Here is a 22,394-nt window from a genome sequence, read left to right as displayed (position 1 = left end):
CATATTGAAGACTCTTTCCCTTTTCCAACAAACAAAGTGCAAAGAAAATGTCAATATGAATGTATCTGGTATTTAACCATTAAATATTAATATGTAGGTATCTACGACGAACTTAGATAGGCCATTTTATCCAAGTAAAAAATAAATGTAATTTTAGGTTTTCAAAGTTTAAGGCTGAGTTGCACCATTTTACTTTAACTTTGACAAACGTCAAAAATTTTTCAAACTCCATACAAAAAGCACCGGTTATTGTTTTTTTTACTGTTAAAGTTAGGTGGTGCAACTCAGCCTAAATAAATATTGAAAACCTAAAATTACAATTTGTTTCACGAACACCTTATTGTATGGCCAAAGTGAGAAAAGATGTCTCAAGAACATTTTTAGCCCAAGTGGGCGTCATAAAATGCGGGGTCCTTTGACTTTAACTCGATAGAAATGTAAGTAAGCATGTCAAATTAAGTTGGAGTGTGGGCGTTTCCCTGAATTTTCCTTCACGAAAACCTTGGTCGTGTAAAACTAAAAGTGGATTATTTTTAGGTAAAACGTTTTTGTAATGTGGTTTTACTGACAATTACCTACCCTCTAAACGTTGTTAATAGTGGAAATGTTTCTTCGTCGTAATATTTTAATTAGGCAAGAAAATAAGACGTATAAATAAGAGATATATTTTATACATAGTGTCGTAGTGATTTAGAGATCTTTAATAAGGTAGGTAATAACTTTAGATGTAAGACCTTGTTTCTTTTCTGTATCGTAAGTTACTGGAAAAATTAGATGTACCATCATTTTTCATTGCGTTGACTTTAAAATACTGCAAGTAGAGCCACAGAAAAAGGACTGTTGTAGAGCTTAGTATTTCATGTTAAATTGTACATTATCTCTAAACTTTCATCCTATGTATGTAACAAGTTCAAACTGACAAACGAACCATGGACTGATCTATAATAAGTATTTAGCTGTTCTTCTTTTTTTATTTGATGTACAGAACCCTACAAATGGAAATGGCGCACCGGTCGCCACGGAAAGAAACTTTTAAAAGTAATAACACTTAAATTGTTTCTTGAAGAGTTATCATAAAAATTGGTGAACCAATAAAATACTTTTTCGTAACTCGAGTTCAAAACAATAATCAGGTCACCGTCCTTTGAGACTTAAAAGAAAAATTCGCAACTTCAACCCACAGTGTATTCAAAATGTTTATCACCATTCCCTTGCAGTAATAAGTGGTGTATTTCTTTTTTTGTGGGATAATTTTGAAGTATGTATCTTTCGTCTTTTGTTTTTCAATGTAGTTTCTTTTTTCAGAATAGTAGGGCGGGTTTTACCACAGATGACTAGTTACTGGTTTTCTTTTTTCCGGGAGTGTAAGTGGCCAGTGTCGGTTTTAGTTGACAAATCCATTTGCGCGGGAAACCAGACTGCATGGTGTTGCGATTTATTCCTCTTGCAAGACCTTATGAACCTTACAAAAAAACATAGGTGTTGATACGTTCACTCCTTACTATATCGAGCAAATCCGTTAGTAGAAGCTAACGTTTTGCCAAAAATATAACTTCTGTAAATTATTTAGTTAACCTTAGCATTGAGATACCTAAAATACTATAAAGTTAAATATCTGTAACTTATGTAAGTACCTACTCAATATTGACTAATTTCTATACGATCGACAATGTGTTCAAATCGATTAAACACAGTTTTTAGAGTTGTTCTATTTTACAATAATCAAGCAGCTTCAGTTGTTTGCTGAGTATTTTTGTGTTTTACCAAGTATATTTTTCTTCTTCCAGAATTAAAAGAAGCCTTGCAGACGGCCAGGACCCAGGAGATCAGGATACCGTTCGGCGTAGGAGTTGCTGGACTGGCTGCTCAGACCAAACACCCCATCAACATCAAGAATGCTTATGCTGATCCCAGGTAATTCCCCATTTTGCTCCTCCTCCTGCTGTGAAGATAAAATGACCCGTAGATGATGAGTGTTGACTCATCATCATCATCTCGTCGAGTTGTTCATTCTCATCAGAGACGTCTGATCTCTCTAATTTACCAGAAAAGGGACGCCTATTAGAGAGGATGGTCCTCCAGCATTGTTAATGTAGTATCATAAAAAAGCAGCTGATAAAGGTAGCAGGAAGGCGCTGGATGCAGGCCCCTGCCAACCGGGTGATGTGGCAATCATTGAGGGAAGCCTATTCAGCAATGGACGTCATGTAGCTGAAATAATGATGATGATGAGTGTAGAATATTTGGTGAAGTAAATAAAGAGGTCACTGTTAGTCTACTTAAGAAAATGGATCAGCTTCTTAGTCTATCTACCTGATGTGCTAATCTGATGTACAGTCGACAGTATGTCAACGTAAACACTGTGGTATCTTACGTAGTTGCGATAGGGGCGACTTTGCAATGAAAGTGTATAGCTTGATGTGCTGTCGACTGTACCTACTTATAAGCAGTAAACATTTATAACAGGGATTTTGTCGTTAAGAAATTACTATTTTACATTTCTAACAAACATTGATCTAATTATTTTCAGATTCAACAGCGAAATCGATGCGCGCACAGGCTACAAGACGGAGCTGATACTGTGCATGCCCATCTGCAATTATGAGGGTGAAGTGGTGGGCGTGGCGCAGATTATCAACAAGACTGATGGTTAGACCCATCTTATACTATTTATTATTATTATTTACTACAGAAATAGCTTTTATTTCGTAGATCGTAGAAAGTAGTTTTGTAGAAAGGCGATCTAATCAACAGGCTTTGCCAAACAGAACAGTTTCTAGCGCGCCGTAAAGCGTAAGATTGATGTTAGACCGACTTTATACGATGGAACTGCTGAAATGGATTTTATTTCATATGCCAGAAAGAGGGTTTAGTTAACATATTGTTATGGCTGTGTCAAAAAGAACGCATTCCTAGCGCGCGGTATACCGATTAACTGAATCAGAATCACTTATCAATTCGCAATGAAATGGAAGCTGTTACATGTTTTTTTTGTCTGTCGACAATCATAAACAGTGTGACCTTACCTATTCCTATTTTTCATCAGGTTCAAAAGAGTTCTCCCCACGCGATGTCGAAGTCTTCCGCCGGTATCTCACCTTCTGTGGGATTGGGATCCAAAACGCGCAGCTATTCGAGTCCTCAATCCTGGAATACAAGAGGAACCAGATCCTCTTGGCCCTGGCGAGGAGTATATTCGAGGAGCAGAGCAACCTGGAGTGTTTGGTGACCAAGATCATGACGGAAGCAAGGGAGTTGCTGAAGTGCGATCGGTGTGCGGTGTTCATATTGGACACTGATCATTGTGAATCGGTGAGTTAGTTTTTATTTTAAGCAGTTATTGAATGAAGTGACAATAATTGGTAGCATCACTAAAATTAATTACATAAATTTTGAGTTTGGGTCTTCAAAACTAAAAAAAATTTTTTTGTGAAGTATCGTTTAGAGACATTGCTCCTGAAATCATTGAATTTGGTTCATGCTGCCAACTACCCAATCATATTATATCCTTGGACATTTTACTTGATCAAATAAGGAACTACTTACATAAATGTTCCAGTAATATACCTACCTACAATATTACATAGTGTCAAACTTGTTGGCACCAGCTGATTTGTTATGTTCAACCAAATAAAAAAAGGTTTCGATAAATTTCCATTTCATTTGCTATATCTTTGCAGATAGGAATGGTTTAAACAAATATTAATCACCATTTAATTTTACAGAGTCACTTGGAGAGGATAGTCCAAAGGCCGGGTGGTAGACCTTCCACGACCTTAGCGCTGCCGCCACCAGCCCCCACCCGGTTCCACACGCTCTTTGAACTAGGAGCTCAGCAGTCCAGAACTACCCTCACTCCTCGGCATGACTACCGGTCGACACTAGCATCTATAGCATTGAAGGTATGTCACTTAACATCCAAACCAATCCAAACCTTTGACCTTAAGGCTTAGCATTCCAGAAAAATAGCCATGCCTTGACTGGAGCTGGGTTGCTGGTGGGCTACCAGCAACCCAGTTCCACACATACTAACTAGTTAAGTGCTCAGAGGCTTGAAGCATTTACGAGTACTTGCATCATCTANGTTGCGATAGGGGCGACTTTGCAATGAAAGTGTATAGCTTGATGTGCTGTCGACTGTACCTACTTATAAGCAGTAAACATTTATAACAGGGATTTTGTCGTTAAGAAATTACTATTTTACATTTCTAACAAACATTGATCTAATTATTTTCAGATTCAACAGCGAAATCGATGCGCGCACAGGCTACAAGACGGAGCTGATACTGTGCATGCCCATCTGCAATTATGAGGGTGAAGTGGTGGGCGTGGCGCAGATTATCAACAAGACTGATGGTTAGACCCATCTTATACTATTTATTATTATTATTTACTACAGAAATAGCTTTTATTTCGTAGATCGTAGAAAGTAGTTTTGTAGAAAGGCGATCTAATCAACAGGCTTTGCCAAACAGAACAGTTTCTAGCGCGCCGTAAAGCGTAAGATTGATGTTAGACCGACTTTATACGATGGAACTGCTGAAATGGATTTTATTTCATATGCCAGAAAGAGGGTTTAGTTAACATATTGTTATGGCTGTGTCAAAAAGAACGCATTCCTAGCGCGCGGTATACCGATTAACTGAATCAGAATCACTTATCAATTCGCAATGAAATGGAAGCTGTTACATGTTTTTTTTGTCTGTCGACAATCATAAACAGTGTGACCTTACCTATTCCTATTTTTCATCAGGTTCAAAAGAGTTCTCCCCACGCGATGTCGAAGTCTTCCGCCGGTATCTCACCTTCTGTGGGATTGGGATCCAAAACGCGCAGCTATTCGAGTCCTCAATCCTGGAATACAAGAGGAACCAGATCCTCTTGGCCCTGGCGAGGAGTATATTCGAGGAGCAGAGCAACCTGGAGTGTTTGGTGACCAAGATCATGACGGAAGCAAGGGAGTTGCTGAAGTGCGATCGGTGTGCGGTGTTCATATTGGACACTGATCATTGTGAATCGGTGAGTTAGTTTTTATTTTAAGCAGTTATTGAATGAAGTGACAATAATTGGTAGCATCACTAAAATTAATTACATAAATTTTGAGTTTGGGTCTTCAAAACTAAAAAAAATTTTTTTGTGAAGTATCGTTTAGAGACATTGCTCCTGAAATCATTGAATTTGGTTCATGCTGCCAACTACCCAATCATATTATATCCTTGGACATTTTACTTGATCAAATAAGGAACTACTTACATAAATGTTCCAGTAATATACCTACCTACAATATTACATAGTGTCAAACTTGTTGGCACCAGCTGATTTGTTATGTTCAACCAAATAAAAAAAGGTTTCGATAAATTTCCATTTCATTTGCTATATCTTTGCAGATAGGAATGGTTTAAACAAATATTAATCACCATTTAATTTTACAGAGTCACTTGGAGAGGATAGTCCAAAGGCCGGGTGGTAGACCTTCCACGACCCTAGCGCTGCCGCCACCAGCCCCCACCCGGTTCCACACGCTCTTTGAACTAGGAGCTCAGCAGTCCAGAACTACCCTCACTCCTCGGCATGACTACCGGTCGACACTAGCATCTATAGCATTGAAGGTATGTCACTTAACATCCAAACCAATCCAAACCTTTGACCTTAAGGCTTAGCATTCCAGAAAAATAGCCATGCCTTGACTGGAGCTGGGTTGCTGGTGGGCTACCAGCAACCCAGTTCCACACATACTAACTAGTTAAGTGCTCAGAGGCTTGAAGCATTTACGAGTACTTGCATCATCTATTTAATTCTTCTTGACTTGCCATTGTCAGTTTTATCAATTCACTATCAATGTCGTTAAAGACTCCAGCAGGAACATACCCTTTCTAATTTAGCAGAAGCAAAAAAGTATAATTATAAAGCTTGATCGTATCTTCATCATCATCATTATTTCAGCCATAGGACGTCCACTGCTGAACATAGGCCTCCCCCAATGCTTTCCATGTTGATCGAATGGTAGCGGTCTGCGTCCAGAGCTTCCCGCTACCTTTATGATGTCGTCGGTCCACCTTGTGGGTGGACGACGTCCTACGCTGCGTTTTCCGGTACGCGGCCTCCATTCCAGAACCTTGCTGCCCCTTCTGCCGTCAGTTCTGCGTACTATGTGCCCTGCCCATTGCCACTTCAGCTTGCTAATCCGTCGGCTTGATCGTATGATTTAAAACAAAAATCTCTTAGGCTGAGTTGAACGACAACCGGTGCTTTTTGTATGGAATTGGACAGGTTTTTGACGTATCATAGTGACGAAACATTTCCCATATTATTTTTTTATATTACCTACTTGAAAAATTGTAACACCTACTGATGTAAACCCATTTTCGCAAAATATATGATTTGATTTGATATTTTCAGGTGGCCCAGTCCAACAAGTCCCTGAACATAACCGACTTAGCTGACTGGAGGAAAGAGAACAAAATGACGGCGTCCGACCCGGCGGCGGACGACGCTGCCGAAGTCAGGACGATGCTGTGCATGCCGATCGTCAATGCCAATAAGGATGTGATTGGCGTAGCACAGCTTATCAATAAGGTTGGTTAACTAGACGACCTGGCGAACTTCGTACCGCCAAACCATTGAGTTATAATGTACTGCCAAACAGACCATTTTCCAATGAGGTACAGTCAGCGTCAAATAGTTCGTGACGCCCAAAGTAGCCAAAAAGTTCTCAACGCGTATTTGTTACACAAGGTTATGTTGTCAACTTTGGGTATCATCATTTGACGCTGACTACGTCGCGGACTACCCGTATTAAATACACTAAAAACATTACCCTCCTTTTTGGGGTAGTCAGGTACAAAGTAGACTGTAAAAGTTAACCCAGGGTGTCAGCAATTCCCATACCAAACATCAAAATTCATACAATTATTATTCGTCCAAGTTCTTGAGTTATAAATTTTCTAACTAACACGACTTTGTATTTACAACATTCTACTCACAAAGATGTTTTTAAAAATGCTTTTTCATTTCAGGAAAATGGCTCCCAATTCTCAGACGGTGACATCTCGATATTCGAGGCGTTCGCCATCTTCTGCGGTCTCGGCATCCACAACACACAGATGTACGAAAACGCTTGCAAATTGATGGCCAAACAAAAGGTAAAACTTTATCAAGAACTCACTGTATTTTATTTATAAGAGTCAAAGAACCAAACTTTCCAAAAACCACCTTTAATTAAAGCCCCGTGTCATAAATCTATTTTAAAAACCTAACTTTTCGAAGACTCTTCATTTATTAAACATAATTTTCCGAAAACCCAACTTTCACAAAAATTACTTAAGTATAAAATATGTGACGTCACAAAATTTAGAAACTCGTCCTACTTGTCACACCACACAATAAGCATACTCAAAACAAAACCTAATTTCGATAACCTAACTCTTCGAATACCTTTCCGAAAACCCAACTTTCGCAAAAATTACTTAAGATGTAAATTAAGCACTAGAGATGGGTTATACTAGGTAAAGATACTAGATGCACCTATTCCTAGTTTTTATTAATACTCGATCCAAATACCTATTCCACCTAGTGCGTAGTAATTTAGCATACTTGACGCGACTAGTGCGGACTAAACCACGTAATATGACTTTAAAATACAATTTTTTTTGAAAAGATACAACCGTAGTATGAATAATGCAATTTGAAATTAAATAATAATTCCTCCCTTCATACTTCAACAGGCTTAGGACTGTCAACTTAAAAGTTGGCGTATTTAAAAGATATCAATTTCATAAAAATATTTACATATTTTTTCTTATTTAGATGAATATGGTTTGACTACGTTTGTGTGCGTTTGCTTCGTCGCGCTCAAATTTGTTTGGTCAGACAGACGGAGTGAATCTCTACGTTCGCACATAAGCTTAGCGAGAAATACTAGGTGCGCGTAATACACGACTACGGATTACGCAATAATAACCTCTATTACTTTGATGGTAGGGTCGGAAATCGTCTAATTTATAAAATACTAGGTGGATCAAGTATTTAAAAAATTGGAATAGGTGCCGCCTAGTACTGTAAAATACCTATACAACCGTAGTATGAATAATGCAATTTGAAATTAAATAATAATTCCTCCCTTCATACTTCAACAGGCTTAGGACTGTCAACTTAAAAGTTGGCGTATTTAAAAGATATCAATTTCATAAAAATATTTACATATTTTTTCTTATTTAGATGAATATGGTTTGACTACGTTTGTGTGCGTTTGCTTCGTCGCGCTCAAATTTGTTTGGTCAGACAGACGGAGTGAATCTCTACGTTCGCACATAAGCTTAGCGAGAAATACTAGGTGCGCGTAATACACGACTACGGATTACGCAATAATAACCTCTATTACTTTGATGGTAGGGTCGGAAATCGTCTAATTTATAAAATACTAGGTGGATCAAGTATTTAAAAAATTGGAATAGGTGCCGCCTAGTACTGTAAAATACCTAGTGTGTGTATCTGTTCTAGTAAATACGTCTCATCTCTATTAAGCACCTCTCCCATTTTGTTATAACTACCATCATTACTTCAGTAGGTATTCATCATCCATCATTATTATCATATCAGCCATAGGACGTCCACTGCTGAACATAGGCTTCCCCCAACGATTTCCATATTGATCGGTTGGTAGAGGCCTCGTATTAATCACCAACGTTTTATAGGTGGCGTTAGAGTGCCTGTCGTACCACGCGACGGCATCCACCGAAGACACAACCAAGCTCTGCCAAGACATCATACCCTCGGCAGAGATTTACAATCTTTACAGCTTCCAGTTCCATGGTGAGAACTTAACCAATAATAAACCATTTCTTTTAAAAGAACGCTAGTTTTTACATAAATATTTTTACTAATGTGGGTAGTGTAAACAATTTGTATATGCAACATTTGAAAAATGAGGTGTGTCGCAGTACTGTCCAAGTCTTATAAGTACACTGACGTAAATAACTATAAAGTTTTGGAGCGATTGTTTTGAGATAAATTTATCACGACTGATTTAAGGTAAGTGATAGATAAAGTGAATTCCGTAACAAGTGGGTTAATAAAAAGCTAAGGTGTTTATTTGTTTGATCGCGCTAATCTTAGGGACTAAACGATTTGAAAAATTTGTTTTGAGTTGGATAACCCATTTACCAAGGGAAGCTATACTCGTATATACCATCATGCTACGGCCAATAGGAGCAGAGGATCAATGAAAAATGTTGCGAAAACAGGAAAAAATATTTAAACCATTTTCGCGCTTACCACAACGCTAAATTTAGTCAAAAGGAGAGACTTACGCCCGTTTTCACCATCAATCCCTATAATTTTTAACCCATATTATTTTATGCCCAGAGGCACGAAAACGACCAAATGGTATAAGTTCTCTTGCGATGCCTATAAAAGAAACTTAACTATGCCAAATTACATAAAAATTAAATATTGAAATAGTTTTGGGTATTTAAGGGTTGTTGTGACCCCTATGGTAACACTTAACAGGCATTTTGTTTTTTAAGAGTCACTTAAAAATAGGGACTGATGGTGAAAACGGGCATTATTCCTTTAGCCCCATATTACAAGTTCTGCAGATTACACATGGGATAATCTGATTCTGTGCGGTAGTTTTAAGAGTCAATTTACTACACCTTTAACGGGCTACATTTTCCATTTCAGACTTCGATCTTTCTGATGAAGACACATGCAGAGCAACGCTGCGAATGTTCCTACAGTGTAACTTGGTTGAGAAATTCCACATACCTTACGATGTACGTATAATTAGCTTACTCATATTTTGTAGCAATATTACTGCAATGATTGATAACATTTTTCAGAATTAAGATTTTCAATGCGATGAAAAGAGCCTCCCATTAAATCGTTTCCTAAAAGCAGTTGCACGTTTCAACCAATATTTAAAAAACTAGATACGCTTTGGTGCTACTTACTCTATTCGGTAAAGTCTGATGCTTGTGACCTCAGTTATTAGTGGTGTCGTCCAAGGGTCGATATTTGAACCTATACTTTTTACTTTGACTTTGACTTCGTCTTCCTACCTATATGTAGAATTTCAATAACCACTGGATTCATAATTATGTAGTTCACTTTGTCTGAAAACTTCTAAAATTCTTAACTATCATTTGATTTTCTTTTAGGTCTTATGCAGATGGATCCTAAGCGTGAAGAAGAACTACCGACCAGTCAAATACCACAACTGGAGGCACGCTCTCAACGTCGCACAGACCATGTTTGCGATGTTGAAAACGGGCAAAATGGAAAGGTTCATGTCAGATCTAGAAATCCTGGGACTACTAGTCGCTTGTCTATGCCACGATCTGGATCATAGAGGAACGAATAACGCGTTCCAGACAAAAACTGAGAGTCCGCTGGCGATTTTGTATACGACGTCCACTATGGAACATCATCATTTCGATCAGTGCGTCATGATTTTGAATAGCGAGAGCAATAATATTTTCCAGGTTAGTAAAAATATGTTTAGTTCAAATTCTTAAGCCACATACAAATTAACTGCGCACCGGCGGCCGTGACGTCACATCGCACGCACGGTACGGACGGGGTGAACGCGGGGAGGTGTGCGGGTAAGTGAGGGGAGAGTCGCACTCTAGCTAGGTGCGCAGTTAACTCGATTGGCTTGTACTTACATATTTACATACATCATCTGGTGTAAGATAATTAACTTTTAAAAAAAATAAAACCGACTTCAAATGCGTGAACACAAAAAAAAAACTAAAAATTAAAAATATTGCGTATAAAAAAGTTCATCCCCAATTTTCCACCCTTGGGGGTTGTTTTTCTATTATTAAATTTAAATGGGACCACCCTTGAGGTATTACCTATACGCCGAAAAAAGATTTGTTCAAATCGGTTCATAATTGGCGGAGTTATCGCGTAACAAACATAGAAAAAAAAAACATACGGGTCGAATTGAGAACCTCCTCCTTTTTTGAAGTCGGTTGAAAATCTTTGTATGAAATTATCACTTCACGGAATTTATTGCAACAATATCTATTTTAACGGTAAATAATATTTGTCGGACTGACTGTACCACTGACGAAAATATTGTGCAAATGCGGGTGGGTGAAGAAAACTCATCGCGCCGGAGCAGACGACGTCGCATCTCTTCAGTCTGCCCGCGACCATGACTCGTGCAACCGAGCCGAATCGTCGGGAGGGTAAATATGATTTACCGTTAAAATAGATATTGTTGCAATAAATCCCGTGAAGTGATAATTTTATAGTAAAAAATGCAACATAATAGTTTAAAATATTGTCTTTGTATGGTTTACAAAACACTCAATAACTTCCAGGCCTTATCCCCCGATGACTACAAAGACGTGATGCGGGTAGTCGAGACCGCGATCTTATCAACCGATCTCGCGATGTACTTCAAGAAGAAATCCAANGACTACAAAGACGTGATGCGGGTAGTCGAGACGGCGATCTTATCAACCGACCTCGCGATGTACTTCAAGAAGAAATCCAAGTTCCTAGAGCTGGTCGACAACGGGGAGTTCGACTGGCAGAGTCAGGAGAAGAAAGAGTGTAAGTAATATCACAGGTAATATACCTACATAATCTCTTTTCTTGAGACAGACAATGTATGAAGCTTGAGACATTGAATTTGATTTTGAATTAAATTTTTGGATAGATCCAGTTTATTCTGCAACCGTGAAGCGCTTTCAAGATCAGTAACCAGTTTTTCGATATTTTGTATAGTTCAGAAATAATCGAGTGAAATCACTAATCGTTCGCACCCTATATCTTTGTCTAAAATAATAAACATATCAAATCTGAACCGTTGTTGGGCCATTTTCGCAATTTTTCTAGCGTCATTATCATCAAGAGTCATTCAGACTCCATTACAAGAAAGAAAGAAAGAAAGAAAGAAAGAAAGAAAAAACATTTATTTGGTACTAAATTACAGGAGCAAGACCTCCTCTAATTTACCAAGGACAATTGGAGGGTTTGGCCAATACTTCTCACGCTGGTTAGATGAGTTGGAGAGCCCTAATTATCGCATATTTTACTCCCTTATAGTCTCTTTTTACAAAATTCACGGAAATCCTTGCCTATTAGTTACCATCAAGGGTGACCAGCAATAAAGTCCCATTAACCTTTCTTTTTAAACCATTTTCACTAACAAAACTGTATTTCCCAGTGCTCTGCGGTATGATGATGACAGCGTGCGACGTGTCAGCGATCGCGAAGCCTTGGGAGGTGCAGCACAAGGTGGCCAAGCTGGTGGCCGATGAGTTCTTTGACCAGGGAGATTTGGAGAAGCTTCAGCTAAACCAGCAGCCCATCGCTATGATGGACAGGTATGTCATAATAACTTTAACTAACTCTTTATATGGTAGCGGGAATATACCCTATATAAAATATGATTTTATTATCAGTATCCAATTTTTTTTCTACAGAACAATTTAACAATACAACTTTGTCTTTAATTATGTTTAATCGTGGTATTTTTCGCGAAAAAGTCGCAATCGCACCTAGTGTTAAGTGAGATGCAGTCTAGGATGGTACATAACTGCCCTATAAGTGCCTTTCACTCTCGCCTCGAAAAGGCCCGGGTTATGGTGTTTGGGAAAGACAGCAGCAGGCAGCGAATACCAGTCCCTAGCTGTTCGCATTATAAAAGAGTTATCGAATTCTCTCTATTGTCTAACATTAATACAGAAGCTCAAAGTTGCACAGCGTGCTATGGAGAGGGCTATGCTTGGTGTTCTTTGCGAGATCGAATCAGAAATGAGGAGATCCGTAAACGAACTAAAGTCGCTGACATAGCCCGACGGATTAGCAAGCTGAAGTGGCAATGGACAGGGCACATAGTACGCAGAACTGACGGCCGATGGGGCAGAAAGGTTCTGGAATGGAGGCCGCGTACCGGAAAACGCAGCATGGGACGTCCACCTACAAGGTGGACCGACGACATCGTAAAGGTAGCAGGGAAGCGCTGGACGCAGGCCGCTACCAATCGATCAACATGGAAAGCATTGGGGGAGGCCTATATTCAGCAGTGGACGTCCTATGGCTGAAATGATGATGATGATGATGATGATGATGAACCCAGTCCAGCCAACGGCAACTAACAATACCTAAACATTACGATTCCAGAGAGAAGAAAGACGAGCTTCCACAAATGCAAGTGGGCTTCATCGACATGATATGCCTGCCTCTCTACAAGGTTCTCTCAGATACATTCCCATGGATTCAGCCGCTGTATACCGGCACCATGGACAACAGGCAGCGCTGGCAAGACCTGGCTGAGAAGGTGGAGATGGGGCTGACGTGGATCGACCATGATACTATTGATAAACCTATAGAGGAGTTTACTGGTAAGTTGATTTTGTGTTTGAGCATTCTTATGCCCGTTTTCACCAACAATCCTTAATTTTGAAGTGACCCCTGGTATAGTCTGGTCTGTGAGCACGTAGAATTTTGTCCAATGACCCCAAGCTACCCATCTTTATCACTCGCGCGTAATTATGTTGCTGTCGCGCTCGCACACTCACTGCGGGCGCCCGTCGCACAGTCGCGACAGCAATATAATTACGCGCGAGTAAGGGAGTATAAGGATGGGTAACTTTGGGTCATTGGACAAAATTCTACGTGCTCACAGACCGGGCTTTAACACATAATAGGAACTTAAAAATTTTGGATTGATAGTGAAAACGGGCATTAGTTTTTCTACAATTACTAAGCTACAAGTAAGTTTAAATTTTTAATCAAAGAATTTTAAAGTAAAATGTTGAAAATAAAATTGGAATTGGCAAGTTGACAAGGATACGTACGGGCTCATATTCTATGCTTTTTGTTTAGAAAATCCTAATAAAACTTAAAAGCTTTTAACTCTTTTAAGTTTGATACACCGCGAATTGATCACAATACATAGAATAATATTATGAATTTAAGTTATGTCAACGTGGAAAACGATCTCCAAACAGCTGATACTATCGCCTAAAGAAACTTTCAGCCCAAATTACTTTTAGCCCATTATTACTCTATCTATCGCTGTTACTTACGCCAACATCTTGAAATTAATGAAAGAGATATACATAGAAATACCAAAACACAATAACAGCTTTTGTTAGTAGCCACATAAACAAACTTACGTAGGTCACCGTTTGGCTCACAGTAGGCACTTACTCTATCGTTTTTTTTTATCCACAACGAGGAAGCTCTTGGTCTGTATCTCACCTGATGGTAAGTGACGATCAGGCCGAAGGTGGAAGAGAGCTTCACCCGGAATCCTCAACCACGGAGGAACTGGCTATTTTGCGACTAACTGCCGGAACACAACAATGCTGTTAACATTGTTGTAATGGCGACAGACTTAGGTAAGATGGTGGTAGCTAGCTAGAACAGAAAAATCTGCCCCCACTGGGAATCGAACCCGGGACCTCTGCGTCTGAAGCAGGTGGTCTTACCACTAGACCACAGAGGCGGTTATCTCACTGTCACAATACTACTTTTCTTTCTCCTCAGCATCAAACGAACCCATCAAGGACGTGGAGTTAACAGTGACTACCCTCAACTGCGCCAAGACGGCGGCTGAGAGCAGCATGGCGCTGGTGAAGCCGATCAAGACTCCCTTCCATTCTTTGAGGAGAGGCAAGAGCGGGAACTTCACCTCCAGACCGGCTCGGAGTAAGCTTACCAGGTAATTTGAGAATTTAGATTCAAAATACTACCAACCTATTGGACATATTATACAGGGTGTTGATTTCAATACTCGCCATATTTAGGGAGTTGATTAAGTAGCTTATTCTGATCACGAATCAGTAAAAAAATTGACGTGGATTTTTTTTTAAACGAACTAACTTTAGTTAGTCAAAGAAAAATACCTATTTACACTACCTACTTTACGTGGCTTCCTTCAGTAGGTTATCCGACATGAGCGAGCGATCCGCGTAGCTCAATGGTGCCGCAAATGAAAACTATTGCAGTATTGCGAGCCACAGTACAGTCTGTTAATTTCGCACGGAAAAATTCCACTTTAGTTGTAATTTTTTTTGGTGGATAATGCGTTTATATAAGTCATAATATATCACCTAAATAAATATGACGAGGATCTATGAATATTGAAATCAACACCCTGTATATACATAACATATTATTTATGTGAGAAGCCACGATAGCCGAACGTTGAAGGGGTCGGACTGGCCGACTCGTGATCCGTGGAACGCGGGTTCGAATCCCGCCGCCGCTCGACTATTGTGGTGAGCCCACTCGTAACTTAGTACGAGGGGCTAACGGGGCTATTAATTAGTAATTAATGTGCAGTACAAATCACTAATAATCTATTATAAAATAAAAAAATCGTAATCCGATGTTGTTTCGCTGCAGTGTTTTTTGTGTACTCGTATGCTGTAAATAACACATTTACCTACCCACAAACTGTATTACATTTTATACATATTGCCTATTTCACTTCCATCCATTCGAACCGCCAGGATTAGGCCCCGTATTACGAAATATCACCCAAGACTCAATTTAGTCGTAAGTGTGGATTGAGACCTGTCAAAATTCAAATTCAACCAATCACAGTTAGGCCTCTATCGGATCACAAAATAGGAGAACAGCATAGTGAAAAGAAAACTAACACCCGTATTCACAAACGATACTTGCTTAAGTGAAGCAGCAAATTGAACGCACAGCGTTGAATAGAGCTCTGTGATTGGTTCGTGTATCATCCTGTGCGTCCTCGCGCACTGTGAGACCTCATAGTAATGTTTGTAAATACGGGCGTAGCCTTGTTGGGTTGGGTTTTTACTAGCGCTCAAGCTGAAGTCCTGGCTACACAAGAGCTTCATTAGTGAGAACGGGAGGTGGGAATAACCTCATAATCTAATTTTTGCTTTTGATTGCCATTGTTCCTTAAGGATTTTAATATCATCTGCGCATCGTTTCTTTTGCCATCACCACCAATCAGCTATAACCATAACAGTTGTAAAATCAAAGTGAAACCGAAGTCTGTTGCAGATCCCTCTACGTGGTACCAAGCAGTCAGCGCGAAGGCGAGAGAGAGAGGCCGATAGTGAAGAAACCGCCGAGTGCGGAGTCCAACCACACGAGCGGCGAAACCGAGACCAAAACGAAGCATAAGGGCCGCCTCTGTCATATGTTGTGACGACTAAGTTTCAACTGGTAAGTGGCGCGATTCAACTGTTAAGTGGCGCGTTTCAACTGATAAGTGGCGCGTTTCAACTGATAAGTGGCGCGTTTCAACTGATAAGTGGCGCGTTTCAACTGATAAGTTACACGTTTCAGTTGATAGATTACACGTTTCAGCTGATAAGTTACACTTTTCAGGTAATAAGTTACACGTTTCAATTGATAAGTGCCGCGTTTCAGCTGATAAGTGACGCGTTTCAACTGATAAGTGGCGCGTTTCAACTGATAAGTGGCGCGTTTCAACTGATAAGTGGCGCGTTTCAACTGATATGTGGCGCGTTTCAACTGATAAGTGGCGCGATTCAGCTGATAAGTTACACGTTTCAGTTGATAGTTTACACGTTTCAGCTGATAAGTTACACGTTTCATCTCATGTTTGACACGTGTCTGCTCATAAAATGTGACACGTTTCAGCTGATGTGTTACATATTTGAGCTGATGAAAGGACTATGAGTCCCATTACGACTATTTTCATTTCGTAAGCACTGAATACTGCAAAGTTCGTTAGAGTAAAAATTATAACAATTGTGTAAAATAAATGTCTAATCCGAAAAAGGAAGATGAAATAGTTTGTCAAGGGTTATGAAGTGTTTTTTTTTTTATATATTTTATTGTTCTCAATTTCGACTGCAATTTATTGGAATATTTTTCTTACAGGAGTAGCCAGAGCAGTACGGAAAAAGCCGACAAAGTGGACAGAGTAAAGCCGTCCAAATCGATCGACTAGTCCGCTCGGACGCTCCTTCACGTCTGTTAAACATTAGATACTTGTACATTTCGACTATTAGACACTTTTATATTAGCTAGAACAACGTGGGATACCTTTCGTTTCACTTGAACAAAATTATTAAAAATACATTGAATAATGCCATCCAAATTGTGGGGTAGATAGATGTAACTGTGCCGATTGCGTCTAAAATCCACGNGAAAAAGACTATAGGGTTAGATTCATAATGCGAAATAATCACCCAAGACTCAATTTAGTCGTAAGTGTAGATTGAGACCTATAATAGGTCTAAAAATTCAAGTTCAACCAATCACAGCTAGGCCTCTATCGTATCACAAAATAAGAGAACAGCATCCATTGTAAAGAGAAAACTTAGCCTTCACTGGTTGGGTTTTTATTGACGGTCAAGCTGTAGATCCTAGCTACACAGGAGTTTCATTGGTGGGAACGGGCGGTGGGAATAGCCTTATAACCTAATTTTTGCTTTTGATTGCCATTGTTCCTCAAGGACTTTAATACCATCTGCGCATCGTTTTTCTTTGCCATCACCCCCAATCAGCTATAACCATAACAGTTGTAAAATCAAAGTGAAACCGAAGTCTGTTGCAGATCCCTCTACGTGGTACCAAGCAGTCAGCGCGAAGGCGAGAAAGAGAGGCCGATAGTGAAGAAACCGCCGAGTGCGGAGCCCAACCACACGAGCGGCGAAGCCGAGACCAAAACGAAGCATAAGGGCCGCCTCTGTCATATGTTGTGACGACTAAGTTTCAACTGGTAAGTGGCGCGTTTCAACTGTTAAGTGGCGCGTTTCAACTGATAAGTGGCGCGTTTCAACTGATAAGTGGCGCGTTTCAATTGATAAGTGGCGCGTTTCAACTGATAAGTGACGCGTTTCAACTGATAAGTAGCGCGTTTCAACTGATAAGTGGCGCGTTTCAGCTGATAAGTTACACTTTTCAGTTGATAGATTACACATTTCAGCTGATAAGTTACACGCTTCAATTGATAAGTGGCGCGTTTCAACTGATAAGTGGCGCGTTTCAACTGATAAGTGGCGCGTTTCAACTGATAAGTGGCGCGTTTCAACTGATAAGTGGCGCGTTTCAACTCATAAGTGGCGCGTTTCAACTGATATGTTACACGTTTCAGCTGATAAGTTACACGTTTCAGCTGATAGTTTACACATTTCAGCTGATAAGTTACACGCTTCAGCTGTTAAGTTACACGTTTCAACTGATAAGTTACACTTTTCAGCTGATGAGTTACACGTTTCAACTCGTAAGTGGTGCGTTTCAACTGATAAGTGACGCGTTTCAACTTATAAGTGGCGCGTTTCAACTGATAAGTTGCGCGTTTCAGCTGATAAGTTGCACGTTTCAGTAGATAAGTGGCGCGTTTCAGCTGATAAGCTACACTTTTCAGTAAATAAGTGGCGCGTTTCAGTTGATAAGTTACACGTTTCATCTCATGTTTGACACGTGTCTGCTCATAAAATGTGACACGTTTCAGCTGATGTGTTACATATTTGAGCTGATGAAAGGGACTATTGGATCCCATAACCACTATTTAGCACTTAATACTGCAAAGTTCCTTAGACTAAAAATAATAATGTTTAAAATAAAACCTATCTGATCCGAAAAAGAATAGTTTTTCAGTCTGTCAGAGATTTTTCAAGCGTTTTTTTTAATAAAATTATTATGTTTTCAATGCAATTTATTGGAATATTTTTCTTGCAGGAGTAGCCAGAGCAGTACGGAAAAAGCCGACAAAGTGGACAGAGTAAAGCCGTCCAAATCGATCGACTAGTCCGCTCGGACGCTCCTTCACGTCTGTTAAACATTAGATACTTGTACATTTCGACTATTAGACACTTTTATATTAGCTAGAACAACGTGGGATACCTTTCGTTTCACTTGAACAAAATTATTAAAAATACATTGAATAATGCCATCCAAATTGTGGGGTAGATAGATATAACTGTGCCGATAGCGTCTAAAATCCACGCACGTGATTGGTTGTTCCACGAAAGGACAGTGTCATGCCAAAGGTATGAAACTTAAATAATAATCTTGTTCATTAAAACGAATTTTCGAGATGACACTAAAATGTAATTGTAGTATTTTAATCTCTACGTCGTCGTTCGACGGTATGGTTTCCTGTAAAATCTAGGTAAATGTTTATTCTAATTAATGTATTATTTACATAGACTGTGATCTAGTATTACTTCACGAGATTCTATTTTAAAACTACTAATTAGGACAGCCATAGACTCTGCTTGCTATTAAATAAAAACTTTTAACGTTTCAATAGATGAAAAAAAAACTTTTCTTAAAAATAAACAAAAATCTTCGTCTGTGGTCAACTATTTTACTTTTAAAATAGAATATTCGTCTCTTGGCCTGTGAAATAAAGTTTATGGAATAAAACCGTAAGTAATAAGTATGAATTAAGAGATTTTTAATAAGTTTACATAATATCCTCGATCAATTAAATTGTTGATAATTTATTTCAAGTTTTACTTTGTTAAAGCAGAAAGTATTAATATGATGCTAGTCGTTTAGTTTCAAATAATTCAAATGATGACACAATTATTAATATAATTATTACTTACATTATATTTTTTCTGAGGCGCGTTGAACTAATACGTCCATACTGCTTATGAAGCTATTAGAAGTGCAATATTTAGTTACAATAATTTTAGTTATGCTTATTTATAAAAAAAAAGGTTGCGAAGGTTATAAAAGAAAAATTATTTATAATAAATATTAAGTAGGCTCCTTCTGTTTTATGATAAGATTTCGTAAGAAGTGTATTATTTTAAATATTGTTTTATTTTTGCAAAAATAAAAGAGGATTTGTAGTTGATTAGTGAATTTTGTTGAATACGATGATTACTTACTAAAGAAGTAGCTTAGAAAAGTTTAAAGATTGACGAGTTTAAAACATTTCGTGATTAAATCTTCGCTAAGTTAAATAAAAAGCAATCATTTTAATAAAATAAAAAGTTAATTAAAAATTGTAATTCTTAACAAGTTCTTAAACCAAAACTAAAAGCATTTTACAGTAATTTTACATTTTAAATTCTATTTTGAAAGCCTTTTTAATAATTACATGTTTTAAAATGTGCAATTTTTGCTGTTGTTATAGATTTTAACTTGTATGTTAGAAAAATGATTAGGTTTTTTCAATTCTAACTTAGCTGGTACTAGTCATCGTTCTAACATATTGAGTTTTCATAGATTTCAGATGTTGTGAAATAGACTATAATAAACTTTGAATAGGGACTATTGTGACTGTATTTAACTTTATGTATTCAATTCTACAGATTTCCATCTCGTTTTCTTATAAACTGTGTTTAAAATTATGTTTTCCTCGATTTTTTTTTACTTCTGGGTATGAATTTTTTATTTTTAGTTAGACGATCAAAATGTTTTCCTAAAAAATGAGAGATCATGTAGGTAGTTTTACGAGCCCAATAAAAAAAACTAAAAATAACAAAAAACAAAAATCAAGTTTTATTGATCATTTGAAAATCAGAAATAATAACCCAGAAAAAAGAAGACGAACTCTCAATGCTTTATGCCCAGAAGTAAAAATAAAAAAAACATTGTATCACAACCCAAAGATTTATCCGTTACGCTTAGTTATAAACTAGAGTAAACCAAAAACAAGACAATGATATTTTGTTAAGTTTTAAGATATTTTTTTAACAAAGTTGTTGTTGTGTTTATCTGTGAAGAATTCTATTTTATTATCTGTCAACTCATAGCTAATGAGGATTTAGACTGGTTTTCTGAGTGGGTTTCATGATGTAACATAAGTTTTTACAGAACATTAATTCTGATAAACTCGTTGCACTCCTTTACGTCGTCGTGAATTCATGTAAAAAAATATACTACCTACCCGTAACTACAATAATATTACTATGTTAACGCAACACTTCATCTCTTAGATAGAAAAATGAAACATTGCATAATACCATTCATTTTCTGTCTCTACCTGTCAAAATGACGATTTCGCTGGATGAAAAGAGATCAACGTATTCTAGTTATTGGAATTTTGTATACCTACTGTACTTTTTTGTTCTTTTTACTGAAATTACTAAAAACATCATGAAACGGTCAGAAAACTCAGTCGATCACCAGTAAATCTGTAAAAATTACTCCTGGATGTTTTTCGACGAATTAAATATTGTGAAGAACAAGATCTTTTTTATTATTTCTCTATAATTACGCCAATTTTAAAGTTCAAAATTGAATAAAAAAAATAAAACCATAGAGTTTTTATTAAGTTCTTTTATTAAATTGGAGTCTGATAATGCGGTTTCGAAATTCGCCATGAGGCACTGGTCGGGAGACCACAGTGATCGCATTTGAGCAATATTAGAAATGCGACGAATCATCGGTTCGAGCGCGTCCCGCTTTTCATTCATCATCATCATCATTTCACCCACAGGATGTCCACTGCTAAACATAGGCAATGACTTCTACATCGCACGGTTGGTAGCGGCCTGCATCCAGCGCCTTCCTGCTGTCTTTATCAGGTCGTCGGTCTACCGTCCCACGCTGCGTTTTCCGGTACGTGGCCTCCACTCCAGAACCTTGCTGCCCCATCGGCCGTCAGTTCTGCTATCACTTTTAGTCTCATGATTATTCGACGGTAAAGTTGTGGCCCAAGCACACAACTTACCTCATCGTGAGTGCAAAAGTTCAGGCAAGAAGAACAGTCGTTATCAGGATTCCTCCAGGCCCATCAACTTCAGCAGCGACGCCGAACGGGTGGCCCAAGTTCAAGACGAAATTATGCGGAATTCGCATAAATCAAAACATTCAATGCTGAGGTGTATTTTCGAATGATCGATGAATGTTCAAATAAATTGTTCAGCAAGTACAGGGACATACCCTAGACGCCTCGGTCACCAGATCTCACAGCATGTGGATGTTTCTTGTGTTTGTTAAAGTTAAAGTAAGATGGTGCAACTCAGCCTTTGGGTCCGGTTGTAAGAGTACCAAGAGTTCAACACGCGTCATAAAGATGACATTGCCACAAAATAGGACATTGCCTCCAAGAAATAATATCCGCATTATTAAACTCCGGTTTTGTTTAGTTTTATTTGTACACCTTTGAAGATGGGAAACCCCTTGAACACCCTTTACAATCAAGCGCTAAAGTATTAAACGAAAGTTAAATTTTAATGCGACTGTAGCTGTAGTTGATAACAATTTTGAAAATATTTAATTTGTCACCTAAGTCCAGAGGTGGACTTATTAGAATGATGATGACGAAGATGATTTTGATAAGAAATAAGGAGTGTTTCATTCATTTACCCAAGCTTTGGGCCTCATAAGAAGGCTCAAGGTCACCTAAAGAGCGATGGAGCGTGCTATGCTCGGAGTTTCCCTGCGTGATCGAATCAGAAATGAGGAGATCCGTAGGAAAACCAGAGTGACTGACATAGCCCGCAGAA

General features: G+C 38.5%; 1 protein-coding gene and 1 long non-coding RNA gene across 2 annotated transcripts; both read left to right on the top strand.

The window, feature by feature from the left end:
* Positions 1–1,787: 1,787 nt before the first annotated feature.
* LOC114354145 (cGMP-specific 3',5'-cyclic phosphodiesterase-like) lies at positions 1,788–17,119 on the top strand (the record flags this gene model as incomplete). The annotated part of the gene is made up of 20 exons (XM_028306405.1): positions 1,788–1,914; positions 2,531–2,649; positions 3,047–3,312; positions 3,726–3,902; positions 3,962–3,990; positions 4,238–4,356; positions 4,754–5,019; positions 5,433–5,609; positions 6,400–6,576; positions 7,017–7,142; positions 8,694–8,811; positions 9,682–9,773; positions 10,158–10,481; positions 11,331–11,419; positions 11,501–11,565; positions 12,182–12,341; positions 13,141–13,361; positions 14,512–14,686; positions 16,009–16,173; positions 16,858–17,119. Coding segments are annotated over 19 exons (2,975 nt in total), but the record flags the coding sequence as incomplete, so codon positions are not given.
* A 317-nt stretch (positions 17,120–17,436) lies between these two features.
* On the top strand, positions 17,437–21,131 carry LOC114354150 (uncharacterized). Its single transcript, XR_003655988.1, has 2 exons — positions 17,437–17,701; positions 18,664–21,131. It is a non-coding gene; the product is annotated as an uncharacterized LOC114354150 (long non-coding RNA).
* Positions 21,132–22,394: the final 1,263 nt, after the last annotated feature.

This window comes from Ostrinia furnacalis, unplaced genomic scaffold (genome assembly GCF_004193835.3).
Source record: "Ostrinia furnacalis isolate ACB-3 unplaced genomic scaffold, ASM419383v2 OfSCF1926, whole genome shotgun sequence".
NCBI classification, from domain to species: Eukaryota; Metazoa; Arthropoda; class Insecta; order Lepidoptera; family Crambidae; genus Ostrinia; species Ostrinia furnacalis.
Note: the sequence above shows the minus strand (reverse complement) of the source record. Positions and strands in the feature narration are given on the sequence as shown.